Here is a 19,265-nt window from a genome sequence, read left to right as displayed (position 1 = left end):
AGTGATAATAAACCTGATTCTGATATCATGTGCAACTGGAAGCTTAAGGTGCTGTTGCAGACAGAGTGCAGATGCTCCACAAAACAGTCATATATTCTACGCTTGCTCTCGCCGACACAGAACATAGGGGAGAGATGAGTGGACCAGGGAGTCACAGAGTCATCATCTTTCATCCCACTAGGCTTATACAGATCAGGTTGTTTACTCCTGATCCTATTTTGTGTTTCAAAACTCTGCAGTTTTAATCAGATTTTACATACAGCAGGGAAAACATTCAGGAAGAAATTCCCATTGGAATGAGATAGTCCAACCACCTTTTAATAAGATCAATAGAGCTAATAGTTAGTTGGTATTGGTTTATTATTGTCACTTGTACCAAGGTACAGTGGAAAGCTTGTCTTACAAACCGATCGTACAGGTCAATTCATTACACAGTGCAGTTACATTGAGTTAGTACAGAGTGCATTGAGGTAGTACAGATAAAAACAATAACAGTACAGAGTAAAGTGATTATATCTGGACCTATAATGTTCACTTTTTTCTAGGTGCATGGCATCTTGGCTCAGTGCTTATATTCTATACCTAGTCTGTATTATGCACCTTTTTGTTTTCAAAGCTACATTCTACATGAATTAGGAATACTTCCTCTTAGAATTGGAAGAACAATTGCCAAGAACAACATGTAACCAAGTTACCAATACATTGCTTACTACCTCTTTTTTAAAAAAGGTGTAGAACTTAGCCAAATTTCACTATTATTCTGTCTGCAAATTTTCACTACAATAGTACCAAATGAAAACTGAAAAAAGAATTCAGTCAGAACCCAAGTCACCTTGAGATCATTGAACATTAAATTTATTCTCTTCCCACAGAATCCTGCCTGAGCAGCACATTTACTATGTTTTGAACTTGACAAACATTCAGTGACAGTGTTCTCAGTCCTCGCCTCCATTCAGTGGGGCAGAAGCCAGGCTTCTGACAAGCCTGTCTGATGTTACTACTGCACATTGTCCCATGGCTCAATCAACAGAGATCCCTGCCCCCTCCCATAGAGACCATCATTCGTTCCCTTCCCTCCCACTCCCCCCCACCCCAACCCTCCAACCTCCCATTGACGCCCACCCTTTACAACCGCATCCACTCCCTCCCCTACCCCCTTCCCACCATTCCCCCCACCCATTCCCACCCCAACCCACTCCCTCTCCCCGACCCACTTTCCCCCACACCCCATCTCCTTCTCCCCACCCTTTCCCCCATCCCCACCTTTCCCCAACCTTCTCTCCCACCCAGCCCCCCTTCCTCCTCACCCACCATCCCTTCACCCTTCATCCCCACACCTTCCAACCTCCTCCCTCCCTGACCCACTCTCCCCCTCCTCACCCACCCCCACCCCTCCTTGCCCCAAAGTCCCACCTACCCTTACCCCCATCCCTCCTTGCCCCAAAGTCCCACCTACCCTTACCCCCATCCCTCCTTGCCCCAAAGTCCCACCTACCCTTACCCTCCACCCCTCGCCCCAAAGTCCCACCTACCCTTACCCCCATCCCTCCTTGCCCCAAAGTCCCACCTACCCTTACCCCCCACCCCTTGCCCCAAAGTCCCACCTACCCTTACCCCCACCCCTCCTTGCCCCAAAGTCCCACCTACCCTTACCCCCCCACCCCTTGCCCCAGTCCCACCTACCCTTACCCCCACCCCTCGCCCCAAAGTCCCACCTACCCTTACCCTCCACCCCTCGCCCCAAAGTCCCACCTACCCTTACCCCCATCCCTCCTTGCCCCAAAGTCCCACCTACCCTTACCCCCCACCCCTTGCCCCAAAGTCCCACCTACCCTTACCCCCACCCCTCCTTGCCCCAAAGTCCCACCTACCCTTACCCCCCCACCCCTTGCCCCAAAGTCCCACCTACCCTTACCCCCACCCCTCCTTGCCCCAAAGTCCCACCTACCCTTACCCCCCCACCCCTTGCCCCAGTCCCACCTACCCTTACCCCCACCCCTTGCCCCAAAGTCCCACCTACCCTTACCCCCCACCCCTCCTTGCCCCAAAGTCCCACCTACCCTTACCCGCCACCCCTCCTTGCCCCAAAGTCCCACCTACCCTTACCCCCCACCCCTAGCCCCAAAGTCCCACCTACCCTTACCCCCACCCCTCCTTGCCCCAAAGTCCCACCTACCCTTACCCGCCACCCCTCCTTGCCCCAAAGTCCCACCTACCCTTACCCCCCACCCACCCTTACCCCCCACCCCTCCTTGCCCCAAAGTCCCACCTACCCTTACCCCCCACCCCTCCTTGCCCCAAAGTCCCACCTACCCTTACCCCCCACCCCTCCTTGCCCCAAAGTCCCACCTACCCTTACCCCCCACCCCTCCTCCCTCCACCCTCCACCCCTTCCCTTCCCCTCCCCCACACAATCCCCTCCCTCCCATACATCCCACCCCCCCCACCCTCAACCCCCTTCATCCTACCCCCCCCAACACCCTCTCCTCCCTCCCGCCCACCACCGCTCCCCGGTTACCATGGACACCGTTCCCCGGTTACCATGGACACCCCTCCCGCCCACCACCGCTCCCCGGGCCCGGACACCCACCCACCTGCCAGGAGCGGCGTGGATGGCGCCATATTCCCCGGAAGTGACGATGGCCCCCGTCTCGCCCAACCCCCGCGAGTTCAGAGGTCACGCCACAGCCGAGCAACACGTCGCCCGGGGGCGGGGACTTCTTTCCGGTCCACATCCGCCTGTCCAATCACAAGCGGTGCTGAGGTCGCGGGGACTAAAAGAACGGCGGGGATCTGCCTGGATCGTGATAACGTTGTTGGAACGGTGAGAGCGTCGAAGTGAAATTCTGAGGTACCTTCCCTTCGGGAAAGCATCGGCTGGGTGGTTGCGGGGTGTCGGTGGGTGGGAACTATGTTGTGTGGGCGGAGGTTGTGATGTGTTTCCGGTGTGGTGCTGCGTCTTCCCCGGGCTGGACGTTCGGCGGCGGTCGGTGCGGCTGGGGCAGCAGGTGAGGGACGGGCCGATCGGTGCGGTCACGGCCACTGGGAACCCCGGTGCTGCCCTCGGCCCGGAGGGGGTGTGTGTGTGTCGGCGCTTCGGTCAGCGGCCGCACCGGTCCGGCCCGCCCCGCCGGTGCAGAGTTGGGAGGCAGCTGTCAGGCGGTGGGTGGCTGTCGGGCTCGGGGTCCCTCGGGGTGGGTGAGGAGAGGAGGAGGGGCCGTCTCGGGTGGGGTGGGTCTTGGTGTGGGTGAGGAGGAGGTCCCCTGGTGGGTGGGGGGGGGGGGGTCCCGTGGGGTGGGTGAGGAGAGAAGGAGGGGGTCACAGGTGGAGGGAGCTCTCGGGGCTAGACAGGGAAGGGGCTGGGGGTTGTGATGGGGGCTGGCTGGGGGGAGGTGTGACTGGGGGCGGGTCGGGGGATTGTCGGGGGGGTAGGTGGGACTGGGTTGTGGGGGGATTGAGGGGGCTGGGGTGTCGTGGCTGGCTGGGGGGATTGTGCGGTGTGGGGTAGGTGGGGCTGGGTTGTTGTGGGGGCTGGCTGGGGGGGTATTGTGTAGGGCTGGGTTGTAGGGAGCTGGGGGGTTGGCTGGGGGTGATTGTGCGGGGCGGGGTAGGTGGGGCTGGGTTGTTGTGGGGGGCTGGGTTGTAGGAGTATGGGGTGTTGTGGGGGGCTGGCTAGGGTGTATAGGAAAGAGTTGGGGGTGGGAGCTGGCATTTGGGGTGGGGGGGTGGAGGGGAGGAATTGATAGCCAGGACTGGCCGGGAAGGGGGGCTCAGGCTGGAGGTTGGCCAGGGAGGCTGGCGTTGGGCTGGGACTTGAGCTGCATCAAAAGGAGTCATTGCTTAAAATAATTCTGTAGATGTGTGGCTTTAAAGTGATTTTTACACTTCCCTCGACTCTTTAAATAGGGTACGTTGCTGCTGTAACATTATTAAATGCAAAATATTATTTGACAATACATTTACTTATGTACTGTTGTTGATTGGCTCACATTTGGAGATCAGTAGGTAATCGTCTGTTTGTTTTGTACCTTGTGATTGCCATTTGTTTAGGTTTTTTGGGGCAGAGGTGAAGAGATGGGACGGCAGGATAGTTTATGCAAGACATACTTTTCTTGGGGATTGTACATAAGCCACGAAGATCAATGTGTCATACTAAAGCGTTTCTTGCGGTGCTCTTTATCATGCCGTGAAAATAAGTTTTTTGTTTGGCAGCGTTGCTTGTCCAAGAGTTATTTTGGATGTTATGCGGGGAACTTGAAGTTTAATGTTTTTGGAGGGAGGTGTGTATGCAAGAACTGCATTTCTTGGAATGTTGTGTGCATGTGGCATGCAAAATAAAATCATTTGCATTTATATCGTCTTTTCTGTCCTTTAGCAATGTTCCAGTGTTTCAGGTTGATTGATTACTGTTGTAATGGTGGCAAAGCAAGTCCCACAAATGAGAATGAAATTAGTTACATATTACTATTTCCAGATTAAAATATTTTTTCTAGATCCATTGAATAGTGTTGATAATGTGATATTAATATTCAATAATATATGTATACTGGAACTTCAACCTATCTTCCCTTGTGGAACAAGAATGTAATCAACTATTAACATCTATTTAAGGTTGTTGTAACATTGCTTTGTCTAGATGTGAGTTTAAATTTGCTTTCTATATGGAATAGTTCCTGTGGTTGGATACTGGAATGTGACAGCTGTAATCAGATTGTGTAATATTTTAGAACATGAGGATGAGGGTCAAATGTTGTGTCCACATTAACTGTGGTTGTCACTCTCATGTTTTTGAACAATGAAATCGTGCTTCACTGAGAAGAAATAGTATTTTTTTTGTAAAAGGAAGGATGAACTTCCTGAATTGAAACCAATCCTATTTTTTGTTTAAGTCGTTCAAGCCTCAAGTCCTACATTCTTTTTCACTCCAAAAGAATTCATAGTTGAATTACATCTGACTGGTCATGGAAAGAGTTGAGAGTCGAGTGGTTGGGATAAGAGAAGATGTAGAGAATGAGTCCCTCATTTCCCCCCCAGCCAAAGAATTGACTGAAGTGTGGATGTGCCACCTGCAATTGCATAGACGAAAATCTATTTCATTGCTGTTTTGTTTTGGGAAATGTAATAGTCATTTAACATTCAAGTTAAGCTAACCCTACTCGCCTGTATTCAAATATTGCTTATCACCTTAATCTATATAGGATGACTTGTTTCCTTCTGGTATTTAAAAAAAAGAATAAAACTGTTAATTTCTTTGTTAATTCTAACAATTTATAAACCACCTTTTAATAAACATTAAAGAGAAACTTTAATGCTTCAAATTATAAACTCTATCTTAAGAGTCTTAGTGTATAAGAATGTAATGTGCATCAGATGATTGAAAAAGAATGTGAACTCTTTACCCTCTTATGAATATTAATACACAAACTATAATCTGAAGTAGACTATCTATGTAAACTACCATATTAAGTTATAAGATGCCAGAGGTAAATAAAGCAAGGTATGCATTTTTCATGATTTCAGAGCACAACTGCTTTCGTATCTCCAACCTTCTGTTCCCCTGCAGAGTTCTTAATGTACTGCCATCCTACTTAAGACTCCATTGGGTTTCCAGCCCAATGCCATGTTTGAAATGACCCTGTCTAAAAGATGTAAAGTACATCCCTTGTTGCTAATGTATTATGCCCAATCAGCCTTTGCCACAATCAACTGTACCCTGCTGCTTTTCCTCTGCATAGAACTTAGCGGAGTTATCCTGGTATGGTTTTCCGCTTGTCTATCTGGTGTAACAATGGGTTCTTTTCCCTTTCGATATCATTGGTTCCCAAGTCCCCCCAATGAATTTGTTGTTAGCCTCCCTGTTTTTTTCAACCGCAGGCTGGCCCTTGATATATATCACATAGAAGCAATCAACTTCTATAACTGTTGTGACCAATTCAGGTTACCATGCTTTAGAAAGGGTGTGAAGGTCGATGAAATGGTTTCAGGGCTGCGGGTCTTCAGCTACAGGGTTAGATGAGGTGGTGAGGTTTGCCTTAGAGCAAATTAGTCTTGAGGATGATTTGATAGTGGGATAAAAGATCATGATGGGTTTAAATAGAGAGGAGTTATTTCAATTAGCAGACAGACTCTAATTTGAAGGGTAAAAGATGAAGGGAGGATGTGAAGAAAAATACTTTAGCAGAGGATGGAAACTGCTGCATGTAAGGATGGTTGAAATCAGTCAATCAGGGCTTTCAGACTGGACCTGGATAGGCACTTGGGGGAATAATGATTTAAACAGCTATGGGAATGCAGTATGGACTTGATTATTTAATTGACAGCTTTGTGTTTTAATGGTTCTGTTACTCTGTACACATCAGGACCTTTCTCATCCATTTCCTTGGTGCCCTCAATTGCCCTTGTTATCAGACTGTATGGCGAATATCCAAAATATAGAAGCTACATGTTGGGAAGGAGCAATCCATTGTCTTTGCCTTGCAACCCCCAACCACAGTCTACTCTTGCCACCCTTTCCAGCACACTTCTTGGCCTTCTCTTTGCTCTGCAAGCCCTCCCAGCCCCCATGTTCCCATAAACTCTGCATTCTTCCTACCCTTTCCATCCCTTTCCTCCAATGTGGTTTCAAGTTGAACCAGACTGATGACAGACCATTTGATCTTGAGCCAAGCTCCTGGCCCACATATTTGAAATGCAAAATCTGCACAGCTTTAACATCTACGTCCATAGTATTTTAGCCCATCTGTTACAGGCACCTGTATTCACATCTTTGTTACTTCCAGATTCAACTGCTGTGTTGCTCTCATGCCTGGGGTCCTGTTCTGCCTGTTGCTTAAAGTTCATTTGATCCAAAACTTGGCTGCCTCTGCCACATTCTTACTCGCCTGTTATCTTTGACCCACATTGACATTTGCTTTCTGATACCTTCCACTACCCTCCTGAACATCTCATCCCCAGTGTTGTGCATTTTAAATCATTTAAGCTTTCTACTGCATTTAAATAGCATTCATAACTGATTAAAACACTTAAATTTACTTTATGTTCAATTTCAGTCAATTCTTGTGGTGTACAAGCAAATCAGAACAGAATGGTGGCCAAACAGAGGATTCGCATGGCAAATGAGAAACACAGTAAAAACATCACACAGCGAGGGAATGTTCCTAAAAGTTCGGTAAGACTTTGTCACTTTTAATTTGTTTCAAAAAATTAAGCTAATTAATGTTTTTTTTTGCAGAGTGGTGGGGGCTTGGAATGCACTGCCAGGGGTGATGGTGGAGGCAGACAGCATAGGAGCATTTAAGGGACTCTTAGATGGCCACATGAATATGCAGAGAAGGGAGGGAGATGGTCAATGTGCAGGGAAGAGGGATTAGATTCATTAGGAGTCATCAGTTTAATAGTTTAGCACAACGTTGTGGGCCGAAGGGCCTGTGTTGTACTGTTCTGTGTCTATTCATGGTTCCTTCTGTTCTGGAATTTTCATTTGTCTAATGTCTCAATCAAATTGAGATAAATCTGGACAGTTTGTCTTTTCCATTCCAAGCTCTGTTTGGGAATTTCAATTGGATTGGCCAAATTCTATCATGAAAATGAGGCAGCATCTTAAATTTACGGTAGGACTGAGAAAATTTAAAGTTTAAAGCTTCAAAAAGTGTGTTTTAAGAGATTCAGGTGATAATTACTCAGTTAAACCTTTTTTATTCATCACTTGTGAAGATCTTCAATACCCTTTTATCACAGTCACTATTTTAATTAGTTTCTCACTTTTTAAATTTCTTTCCCTCTAGGTTCTTGCCAAAATCTTCCAAAGCCTAACAGCCAGTGGGCATGGTAATACATCAACTGCCTTGGGCTGCAATGTGTATAAATGTCAGCATTTCAGACTCACCTGTATTGTAGATGAGAAAGAGATGCTGCTTCTGTTAGAGAAGACAGCAATGAACCGATCATTCGCCAGGGTCTGTCATCTTGAAATCCATTAGGCCACCCTACTTTAGCTGTTGAATGAGAGTTTGCTTAGATTTCATAAAAAAAATAATGCAGTGATGCATCTTAATCTTTTAACCTGTTTTTTTTATATAAGTATTTGTCACTGCAACTTAAGTCTCAATTTTATTTGTTAAGGATTCTTTCAGTGAGTAACAAACAGACTTCATTTTCTTTACAGAAATCAACACCAGATGAAAAATCATCAGTTGGTCCCTGGCTATTGGCACTTTTCATTTTTGTTGTTTGTGGATCAGGTAACTTGTTTTTGCTTCTAACTTTTGAAAAGTCTAGGGTGTTGTTTGAGTCTATATATACTGTCATAAATTTCCAATTTGTGAATAAAATCCCATTAATTGTGAAGATATACAACCTTAAAAATAGCCCAAAACCAAAATACCACAAATGTTAGAAATCAGAAATGAAAACTTAACTAGTTATGGATAGTAAACAATAAAATCCATCTTTTCTAAGTAATTTATTTTTGGAAAGCTTGCATATAATCAATAGTCAACATGCTTTAATGGGAAATAGAATTTATCAATTAAACTCAATAGAAGCAATCAATTTTCTAAAGAATTGCTCCTCCACTGACAGCTGTCCCTTCAACTATTTAAACGTCAAGATTTGGAATTCTCTCCCTAAACTCTGCCACATCTTATTTCTCCTAAGAGTTAACGTTATAATTTAAGACTTGAGATTTTGTAAATCTTAGAATGTTTTTTCATTTTGTTTGAATTTAACTCTATTTCATCCCTTCTCCCTTTTGCTTTTGGTGTTTAGTGTGTCTGACATTTTTTTTTGGTTGTTTCCCAGCTCATCTGAGTTTTCTTTATAAAACCATCCACCTTTCAGCCCACTCACAACACACCATTATGTTGCTGACAGGATAGCAATAACCTGATTTAATTTCATTTTTTTTTGTGAATCTAACATATTTTGGGAGTCTTCCTCTGGTAAATGTCAGTGTTATAGTTGTGATGTGACTTGCCCAGTGTACTCTGCTAAATGGGGTGCCCCAGGTGTTGATACTGAATCCAGCAGGAAAGTTGCAACAGAAATGGGCCATTTGGCCTATTTACACTCTAAGCAGCTTTTTTTGTTCCACACAAGCGTCAGCACATCCCTTTTATTTAATTCTCTGGGTTATCTAACTTTCCCCTTAAGTGCAGCTGTGCTCTTTGACTTGATCACTGTGCGGCAAGTTCCACCTTCTGACCCCTCTGGAAAATTTCTCCTGAGTTGCTTATTATATTTGTAACAATTTTGTATTTATCTCCTGGACTTTTTCCAGGAGAGTCTTCTAGACTTTTTCTTGGTACTTATCTACATAAGTGACTGGGATTCTGCTCTACCCTTTTTTTTTAAACTGCAACTTAGTCAAATTCTTGGAATTGAGTAAGCTAGAGAAAGAGGCAGGAAGTAGGCTCATGTGAAATTAAATTAGAGAAGAATTTATTTACAATGTGTTGAACAGTTGAAGCTGCCAGTGATTTTTGGATTGATTGTGATTAAATTGACCACATTTGGTAACTGAAAGCAGCAGTTGCCAATGTAAGCAAATGCTGAGCATGCATTTGAATTGATAATTCATCATTTCACTATCCTTTTAGTGTTAATACTTGGGCAGGTGAGGAAAGTGACCACAATTAGGGTTTAAGAGTAGTCTTTAAAGGGGGGGAAAAAAAAAGGGAATGGTGGCAGGGTGTAGGGAGAGAATTCCAAAACTTGAGATCTAAACAATTGAAAGGAGAGCTGTCATTGGAGGAGCAATTTAAAAGGCTGGGATGTCCAGGTGGAGGATTACCAAGAGTCCTGGTGATGAGGGAGGAAAGTATGCAAATCCATGGAGAACTGAAAAGCAAAGAGAATGTTAAAATCAAGGTGTTGGCAACCTTGAACCCAGCCTAGGTCAATGTAGATAACACCAAAAAATGAATCGAACTTAATGCAAGTTAAAGTAAATGGACTGCAGAGTTTTAGATAAGGTCAAGTTTATAGAAGGTGCAAAGTGGGAAGCTGACCAGGAGAATAATTAAATCTGGAGGTAACTCTGCCATGCGTAAGATTTCAGCACATGACAGGGAAAGTAAAGTTAAGGTGCAAGGATCAGAATGGGTTTGTGGGAGTAGGTGTGGGAAATGTGTTTGTCGGTGAGTGCATGTAAGGAGGTATGGATTGTGAATGTATGCCAAGTTTGTGTAACAAAGTTTGATCTCCAACCACTTTGAACCTCCTTGCTATTGGAATATGACCTTGCTCTGTCATGTCTGTATGATAGCTGATGTGCAATGGCCAGCCCGTGTTAAAAGAATTTTGCACACGGTTATCTCCCACTCCAACTTTGGTCCTCTTTGACCCTAAGGCATTTTTGTTAAGGAAGGTGTATGCTGTACGTCACTTGTGGAGTAGTGTGATCAGACAAAAGCCAAAATAAGAGTGCCCAAACCTTGGAGGTGGTACAAAAATGTGGATGTGTAGGTCTGGGGATTGGGGATTGCTCATTTTTGTGGAACTAGGAGCCAAATGAATCATCTGGCCTGTATTTATTCTTTGTGAATCTGTAACTATGGGTGAGGTACCAGAAGACTGGAGGATGGTTAATGTTGTGCCTTTTATTTAAGAAGGGCTGCCAGGACAAGTCAGGGAACTATAGGCTGGTGAGCCTTGTCAGTGGTGGGAAAGTTACTGGAAGGGATTCTGAGGGACAGGATTTATTGGCATTTGGAAAGCCAAGGACTAATTAGGGGCAGTCAGCATAGCATTGTTTGTGGGAGATCGTGTCTCTCAAATTTGAGGTTTTTTTAAGAAGGTCACCAAAAGGATTGACAAAGGTGGGGCAGTGGATATTGTCTAAGTGGACTTTAGCAAGGCCTTTGACAAGGTTCTTCATGGTGTGCTGGTTAAATACATGGGATCCAGGGTGAGATAGCAAATTGGATACAAAATTGGCTTGGTAGTAAGAGGCAGAGGGTGGTGGAAGAGTGTTACTTCCTCAGATAGGAGACCTGTGGCTAGTGGTGTGCTGCAGGGAATGGTACTTTGTTGTTCATTGTATGTATTAATGATTTGGATGAGAATGTAAGTGGCATGATTAATAACTTTGCAGATGCCACAAATTAGTATGGTGGACAATCATGAAGACTGTCTAAGGTTACAATGGGGTCTAGATCAATTGGGAAAGTGGGTAAGGGAATGGCTGATGGAATTTAACTTGGGCAAGTGTGAAGTGATGCATTTTGAGAAATTAAATCAGGGCAGGACATAGTAAATAGCAGGGCCATCAGAAATATTAGTGAACAGTGAGATCTTGGGGTACATGTACGTTGTTCCCTATAAGTAGACACAGATGGACTGTGGTGAAGAAGGCCTATGGTTGGCCTATGTGAAGAAGGCCTTCGTTGGCTGAGGCATTGAGTGTAGGAGTTGGGAAGTCGTGTTACAGTTGTACAGATAGTCAGTTGGGCTGCACTTGGAGTATTGTGTGCAGTTCTGGTCGCCCTGCTGTGGGAGGAGTGTGATTAAGCTATTTGAGGGAGCAGAAAGGATTCACAAGGATCAACAAACAACCTGCTGGAGCAATTCAGCGGGTTGAGCAGTATCCGTGGGGTGAAAGGAACTGTCTGTTTTGGGTCAAAACCCTGCGGGTCCAAATGCAGGGTCCCTCCAGATGGTTTATTGGTTGCTCTAGATTCCAGCATCTGCATTTTAAGTCTCCAGATTCATAAGGGTGTTTCTGGGACCGGAGGGCTTGAGTCAAAAGGAGAGATTGGATAGGCTGGGACTGTTTACCCTGGAGGGAAGGAGGCTGAGGGGGTTACATTATAGCGGTTTACAAAATTGAGGTTACATGGTTAGTCTTTTTCCCACGGTAGGGGAGATTAAAAATATAGGGCATTAGTTTGTAAGTGGGCAAGATCTGAGGGGGAAGTTTTTCCACAGGGTAGTGGGTATATGGAACGAGCTTCCAGAGGAGGTGGTAGAGACAGATACAGTTATAACACTCCAAATACAATTGGGAAGGTTGATAGGAAAAATTGAGGGATATGGGATTAGAGTAGATGGACATCTTGGTTGGCATGGATGAGTTGAGCCAAAGGGCCTGTTCCTGTGCTGTCTAACTGTATGAATCTAAAACCGTGTATGTTGATATCTGTAGTTTTCTTTGTCTTGTCACTGTTTACCCTGAAATCTGCCACTTGACATTGCAACATTGACTAATTAGAAAATACACATATTGCACTATACGATAACATTCCTACCTGGCACACTTGTATCCTTTATCCAGCGCATTCAATCATAACAGTGATGTACTTGTTTCTTGCCTGGCTGAAAGGTTGTTTTAATGCTCATGGTGCTGAGAAGAGGCCGATTAACGTCACATCTAGTGGGAGCTAGACTTGAAGATTTCATCTGCAACCCCAAAAAGTTGGGTTTTAATTTTTTTTCCAAGTGTTCAAAAATTCTACAATTGACATGTTTCACTCTAGGATTGCTTAAAATTAATTCAACTACTGCCTTTCAACTGGCTTGCATGTCTGCTTGTGTTTAGCCTAGCTGTACTTTAAATTTGACTCAGCACACAGTGTACATCTTGATAGCAGAATGGCTCAAAGTACTTTGACCTTAATTATGGAAAAAAAACTCTTTGATATCCAGCAATAAAAAGTTCGATGAAGGTTACAGAGTTCCCCAAATTACCCATAATCTTGGATTTTCTTTTCTATTCCTTTTGATTTACATGGTCCCTCTCTTCTGTTACTTGCCTTCACATCTTATAATGACATAGGAGGCCACTTAGCCCTTCAGTTCCACGCTATTTCCCATGGATGCAACCCCATAAGTTGTATTGCCCTTCTCTTTATCTCCCTCCACCTTTGAAATTTGCTCTCTTCTATCTGTTCATCAACTACCTTTTTGCCATTAACCTACATATCAGAGGAAAGTTGTTTTACCCAGAGAGTGATTGGGGCATGGAATGCGCTGCCTGGGGTGGTGGTGGAAGCAGGTACATTGGTCAAATTCAAGAAATTGCTAGGTAAGCATATGGAGGAATTTAAAATAGAGGGATATGTGGGAGGAAGGAATTAGATAGTCTTAGGTGAGGTTTAAAGGTTGGCACAACATTGTGGGCCAAAGGGCCTGTGTTGTGCTCTACTGTTCTGATTCTATGATAATGGCCAATTTACTTGGCCAATCAACCTATGACATGGGTGTGGAGGTGCAAACTGGAGTACCCGGAGGAAACTTGTGTTACATGCAAAATCGGCACAGACAATATGAGGTCAGGATCAACCCAAGTTTGCCCAACTTTGGGGTCTGAGTTATGAGGAAAGGTTGGACAAACTTGGGTTGTTCTCCCTGGAGCGTCAGAGGCGGAGGGGAGACCTGATAGGTTTTTAAAATTAAGAGTCACAGATGGGGTAGACAGCCAGAATCTGTTCCCCAGGGCAGGAATGTCAAACACCAGAGGACGTGCTTTTAAGGGTGTGGGGGGGCAGTTCAAAGGTGACGTGAGGGGCAAGTTTTTTTTTTACTGAGTGGTAGGTGCCTGGAATGGGTTACCATGGGTAGTAGTGGAAGCAGGCAGTTTGGTAGAGTTTTAAGAGGCTTTTAAATAGACTCTCGAATATGAAGGGAATGGATCACAAGACAAAGGAGCAGAAGTAGGCCATTCGGCCCATCAAGTCTGCTCCATGAGCTAAACTAAACTATTCTCCCATCTAGCCCCAATTTCTGGCCTTATCCCCATACCCCTTGATACCTTGACTAATTAGGTACCTATCAATGGAGGGATATGGATGATACACAGGAAGAGGACATTTAGTATAGATTGGCACAACATAATGGGCCAAATGGCCTGTCCTGTGCTGCACTGTTATATGTTTAAACCCAGATTTCTGAAGCTGTCATGCCACGTCATTAATTTCTTTGTTGCTGGGCTGCTCTTTCTCTCTCAGTGCCTTTCCAACCAGACTGCAGTGGTTAACCAGACTCTTGTGAATGCCTCTATTACAGATTCATTAGGTTTACTAGACAATTGAGAATCCTACCCCTTAACCAACTTGTGTAAAAGTCTACAAGTGATATGGGACAATTATTTAAGATAATTAGCAAACGAGCGAAGATGAGAATTGTTTAAACGGAGATGAGCTAGATTCCAGTGGCTAAGAGATTTGGAAACACAGAACAAACAGTTACTGTGATCGGAATTGCTTGTTTCCGTGCATTAAAATTCTACATCTCCCTTTCTTTTTAATAGTCCATCTTCTCTGAGCAAGTAGTTAATCTTTGCTTCAACTGGCTTTCTGTCCACATAGCTAATATCAAATGTATCTAAAGCTAAGTGCTTAATGGCTAATTAACATAGATATTTTATTGTTTGTACTGGAATATATGAGTCACCTTGAGAAATTTTTACCCCCTTCTCTTTATTTGTGACAACTTTATCTAAAAATGACCTTGGCCGGGGCAGGGGGGTGTGGTGGACGTGAGTTTCAATTACTTTAGGAATGGAGAATGTTGAAAAGCTTACTTACTTGCTGTAGGTCTGTTTCCTCATTATGTTTTGAATTTTTAAAAAAAATCTGTTTTTCTTAAAATTAGTAGCTGCTCCTTTCTACAGTATTTGCTAAACAGCTGAACCTATTTTAGAAATAATTTGGGGGACTGTCATGCAATATGTTGACCCAATTAATCATCTCAGCAGAAATATAGTAAAAATTGGCTGTCATCTGGACGAGATTAATGTTTCAGGTAGAACACATTCATCATAGAATCATACACAGAAACAAGTAGTGCAAGCCATCATACCTTTGAAATAGCTATCCAATTAATCACACTTCTTTTCCCCCATAGGCCTTGCTACTTTCCTCCCCTTCAAGTACAAATCCATATCACTATGAAAATTGCTTTTTTAAAAACTTGTTAATTTATGAGATGTAGACATTACTGAATTTTTTTTGTCCATTTCTAATTGCCCCTGAACAAGGAGGCAGTTAAGAGCGAGCCACATTGATGTACCAGGTGATGTATATAGCTGAGACTGGGTAAGGATGTCACAGTTCCTTCGTGAAAGATGTTGGTGAACCAGATTGATTTCTGGTAGTTCCATGGTTACTGTTACTGTAAGCAGCTTTTTAAATTCCTGAAATAAAAACAGAAAATGCTCAAAACACTGGTCAGGGAGCATCTATGGAGAGAGAAACTGAGTTAATGTTTCAGGTTGGAATGAAGGGTCTTCGGATACAAGAGGCTGCAGATGCTGGAATCTGGAGCAAACAAACCACTGGAGGAACTCAGCAGGTCAGGCAGCATCTGTGGAGGCAAATGAACAGCTGACATTTCAGGTTGAGACTCTTGATCATTTCAGAAAAAGGGTTTTGACCCAAAACATCAACTATTTATCTCCCTCCACAGATGCTGCTTGACCTGCTGAGTTCCTCCAGCAGTTTATTGAAGGGTCTTTGACCCGAAACATTAAGTTTCTCTTTCCACAGATGTTGCCTTACCTGCTGAGTGATGTGAGCATTTTGTTATTATTTCAGATTTCCAGTATCTGCAGTTTTTTTAAAAAAAAATTCCAGTGTTAATTACTTGAAATTCTTCAGCTAGTATGGAGAGATTCAAACTTGTCTGTTGATCGATGGCCTAGTAATCTGGCACCTAGTACATTTACCACATGCTTCTGTACTCTTGCAGGCAGTGAATTCCACAGGGAAATCTCCTCTCCTGGTTTATTCTATCAAAACCCCCCCATATCTTTAAACCATTAAATCTCTCCTTGACCATTGCTGCTATGAGGAAACAAATTCCAGCTGCTTTAGATTCTCCATGCAGCCTTGTGTGCTTTGTGGAGTTTAAAACAAAGATGTAATACTATTCTGACTGAATCCTGTTTGTAATGAGTTCCTCAAGCAACACTTGTCCTTGGCCACCAAATAAGGTGGTGAGGTTAGCTGGTGGTGGACTAGGTAAGTGTGGCTGTGGTGTGAGATGAACGAGTTGTGGTTAATCAATGCCTGCAGGGAGGAAACTTTCTGATTGTTTGCTTCATTCCCTATCAAGCCGTGGTCCTTGAAGGGAATGTGCAGTGTTTTTGAGGACTTTTCTAGCAGATGGCATTGGAAGGGAAAACTGCCCCAAAAGCACTAGTGTAATGATTTCATTCATGGATTAATTTTGTATTTGTATTAGTGGAACCTCCTTTAAGGACCACCTTTTACAGTTGCCCTTCTGTCTGTATTATTGGACTAACCAAAGGTCTCTCTTTTTAGTATCAGAAAGGGAAGATCTCTATCTGGTTGAGGAGGGGTTAATAGGCAACATTTCTTTGAATGATGTGAAAGCCAATAGTTATTGAAATTTAAAAATTACATGTTGGAAACTTGCAGGTCATATAGCATGTCATTGCTGTCATTGGATTGCTAGAACTGGTGACTGAAACATAAATTACGTCTTACATTAGGTGAAGTGGTTCTCCTTTAACAGTGTATGCCTGCTGGCAAAGGCTTTGCAATGCTGTTTAGACATCCAGTGTGAACAAGGTCACAATGACCCTGTTAAGATGCAATTTTATTAACTTGTATTTATTTCTGCAGCATTAAAGTTTGTGCCACGTGTCTACTTGGAAAATGTTCCTTAACCAAATACACGTGGCATTATGTAATATGATTCTCAAATAAACATGCAGCTTTCTACCACCCTAGTAAGAGGGCCAAATGACAAATGAAGTGTGTGTTGGAAGGAGTACAATGGAAAAAGTTAGGTTATGAGGAGAGATTATGCAAACTGTTTTGAATACAGACGTCAAAGGAGTGACTGAACTGAGTGGATGTTGCATGGTGTCTTTAGTTGAACCTCCTTTACCCCATTTGGAGGTGGCTATATTTTAAGATGCGTGAATGGTGGCTGTGGTTTCGAAACATGAATCATCAATTCAAAGCTCTATGGAGATACAAGACAGTGGATGCTAGAATCTGGAGCAACAAACTAGATGCTGGAGGAACTTAGTGGATCAGGCAGCATCGGTGAAGGGAAGTGGACAGTCGACCCAAAACTTCATGTTTATTTCTCTCCACAGATGCTGCCTGACCCACTGAGTTCCTCTGGTATTTATTAGTTCAAATTTTGAAATGAGTCAGTTAATTGAGTTCCCTTGCAAGCCAGGGATTCCTTCAGGCTGGTACTCCAGTGATGTTTTCTGCGCTTAACTTTTTAACAATTTTTTGTAACTTGCTTTTAAATGCCTTACTCATGATTCTTTCCAAAATTTATATAATTTGTTGTTTCTATTAAATTAGCTACCTCTTATTTTCTCCTGCAGCTATCTTCCAGATTATTCAGAGTATTCGGATGGGCATGTGAGATGGACAAAATTCAAACTTCTGTACCTTTTAAGTGTCTTGCTGTTAATTCCAGCTGTGAGTCTGACCATTCCAACACTTCCTTTGTCTTATAAACAATGGATTTTACAGAACTATCTTTCTGTAATTGCTTTTGAGAAACTTAATTCCATGGTGTTGCTAAAAGTCCAGTTCATTCCTTTGTGTCTTGAAGGCAAGGGTACAGTAAAAGCCATCCAGCAATTTGATTTTGTATTTTAATCAGGGAAACAGTTTGTAAGTTCATATTTAATGTGAATATTTTAGCATTATATATAGTAAGTATGTAGGTGACAACCCTGTTTGTGCATTCAGAATTCTGTTCCCATTCTGTCACACAGCCATCAAAATTGTAGAGAAGATGGATCTACTGCCTGCCCCCTTTTGAGATACAAAATGTGCATCTTTCTAAATTAAATTTATAATTCCAGAAAAGTGCCTTTTTTTGTATATTAAAACGTACAACCATTTTAAGACTTGGATGGGAATGATTTTTGACGGTAAATTGATTTTGATTCTTTTCATTTGAAATGAGTGATCTTTCTAAAGTCTTTTATTATCTGATGAAATCAAACTATGGTCAGACTTTTGGGGAGGGGAGTTGTAAGTTTAAGTTTTAATTGAACTGAGGTATCCAGGGACTGAAGTACCTCTATGCTTTGAATCTAGAGCTTTCTCATCCTCAAGGGCAAGCACAGCCAGTTCAAAGATGTTCACAGGCAGTTTCTTCTCTGTGGTAATTGAAACAATCAAAATACAATAAGCTTCTTCATTGTCAACACTGTATGGTCTGAAACTGTTGTAAATCATGGCATGATGATATTGCCACATTTCTTGGCCACTTGTTGCTGCTTTGTCTTTATCAGGGCCAATTGATTTGTGTTTGATTGTAAGCAACTGCAGCATTTGTCACCCAAATAAATATATTTTTGCTTGATTTGGATGATGTGCTCATTTTAAACCTCATTGTCTTCAAATACAAATGACTTTTCAGTACAGTTATTGTAATAATGATTACCTTCAAGTGCCGTTCATTATTACTGAGAGTCTTAACTTGTGAAGTGGGAGAATCTTTGGACCAAGGCAGGTAAATATAATTGTCCTCCATTTCAAATCATGTGCAATTTATTTTTGTTAAAGTGTGGATGTAGTAATTTCAATGAGAACTACTTACACAGTAGTGCTGCTGAAGCTGCAAAGCCTGCAGTCCACTAGAGTGTGTCACATTTACACATGATTGGCTCTTGCTCTGTTCATAAAGCTAGCAACAGGTGGGGAACCTGCCAGTGAAGTAATTTCTCTTCCTAATCAAGGAGGTCTATCAGAAGTGGGGGTGAGGAATCAATGGAATTGCCAAAATCTATCTTGAAATTGCCATTGCCTAACATGTTGCTGCCATGGGAACTTGAGGCCACAGTGTTACGTTTTGTAATGGAGAAATGCAATAAAGAAAATTACATCTCTTACAATCATTCTTGCCAGTGAAGTTGCCTTATTTGTGTTAATGCTCTTTGGTTTTTTGTCTTTGGTTCAAGTTTACTAACCTTTTAAGTGATCAGGTAGATAACTTAATTCCTAGAATACACCAGTGTAACAGCTGATTATTCTTGGTGTCACATGGAATACAAGTTTTTACAAGTTCAGTCATCTTCACATTTAATGTTTGTCAGCCTTTGGAGAAGGTCATACAATCCCATTGTTTAAATCACATTGTTAAAAGTGATATTTCTGCCACCTTATCTCCATAAAGTGACCTCCTGTTGCACATCTTACTGAAATAAATTGACTTCTGTTATTTACTGATGGTGAAATCCTATTGCTTAACCCTTGGCCAAAATGAGGAATAGTTTAATTAAATATTTAAGTTAGAGTTATACAGCATGGAAACAGGCCCTTCAG

General features: G+C 43.0%; 2 protein-coding genes across 4 annotated transcripts in view; one reads left to right on the top strand and one right to left on the bottom strand.

The window, feature by feature from the left end:
• Positions 1-2,667, bottom strand: part of eif2a (eukaryotic translation initiation factor 2A) — a 44,147-nt gene extending 41,480 nt beyond the window's left edge. Inside the window, exon 1 of the mRNA XM_052019062.1 lies at positions 2,595-2,667. Within this exon, the coding sequence (XP_051875022.1) occupies positions 2,595-2,622 (28 nt within the window). The 5' untranslated portion in view covers positions 2,623-2,667. The remainder of the gene's footprint in view (positions 1-2,594) is intronic.
• Positions 2,668-2,779: 112 nt separating this feature from the next.
• Positions 2,780-18,303, top strand: LOC127572129 (stress-associated endoplasmic reticulum protein 1). 3 transcript variants are annotated; one of them, XM_052019070.1, is made up of 4 exons: positions 2,780-2,851; positions 7,050-7,168; positions 8,165-8,240; positions 17,309-18,303. In XM_052019070.1, exons 2-4 carry the CDS (start codon positions 7,085-7,087, stop codon positions 17,347-17,349), a joined length of 201 nt encoding a protein of 66 aa, XP_051875030.1. In that variant the 5' UTR covers positions 2,780-2,851; positions 7,050-7,084; the 3' UTR covers positions 17,350-18,303. The 3 variants fall into 3 exon arrangements, with proteins under 3 accessions (XP_051875030.1, XP_051875028.1, XP_051875029.1); XM_052019068.1 differs by lacking the exon at positions 2,780-2,851 and adding an exon at positions 2,922-3,008; XM_052019069.1 differs by lacking the exon at positions 2,780-2,851 and adding an exon at positions 3,013-3,162.
• The last annotated feature ends 962 nt before the right edge of the window (positions 18,304-19,265 follow it).

Source organism: Pristis pectinata, chromosome 6 (genome assembly GCF_009764475.1).
Source record: "Pristis pectinata isolate sPriPec2 chromosome 6, sPriPec2.1.pri, whole genome shotgun sequence".
Lineage (NCBI taxonomy): Eukaryota > Metazoa > Chordata > Chondrichthyes > Rhinopristiformes > Pristidae > Pristis > Pristis pectinata.
This window is presented reverse-complemented; position numbering and strand designations above follow the sequence as displayed.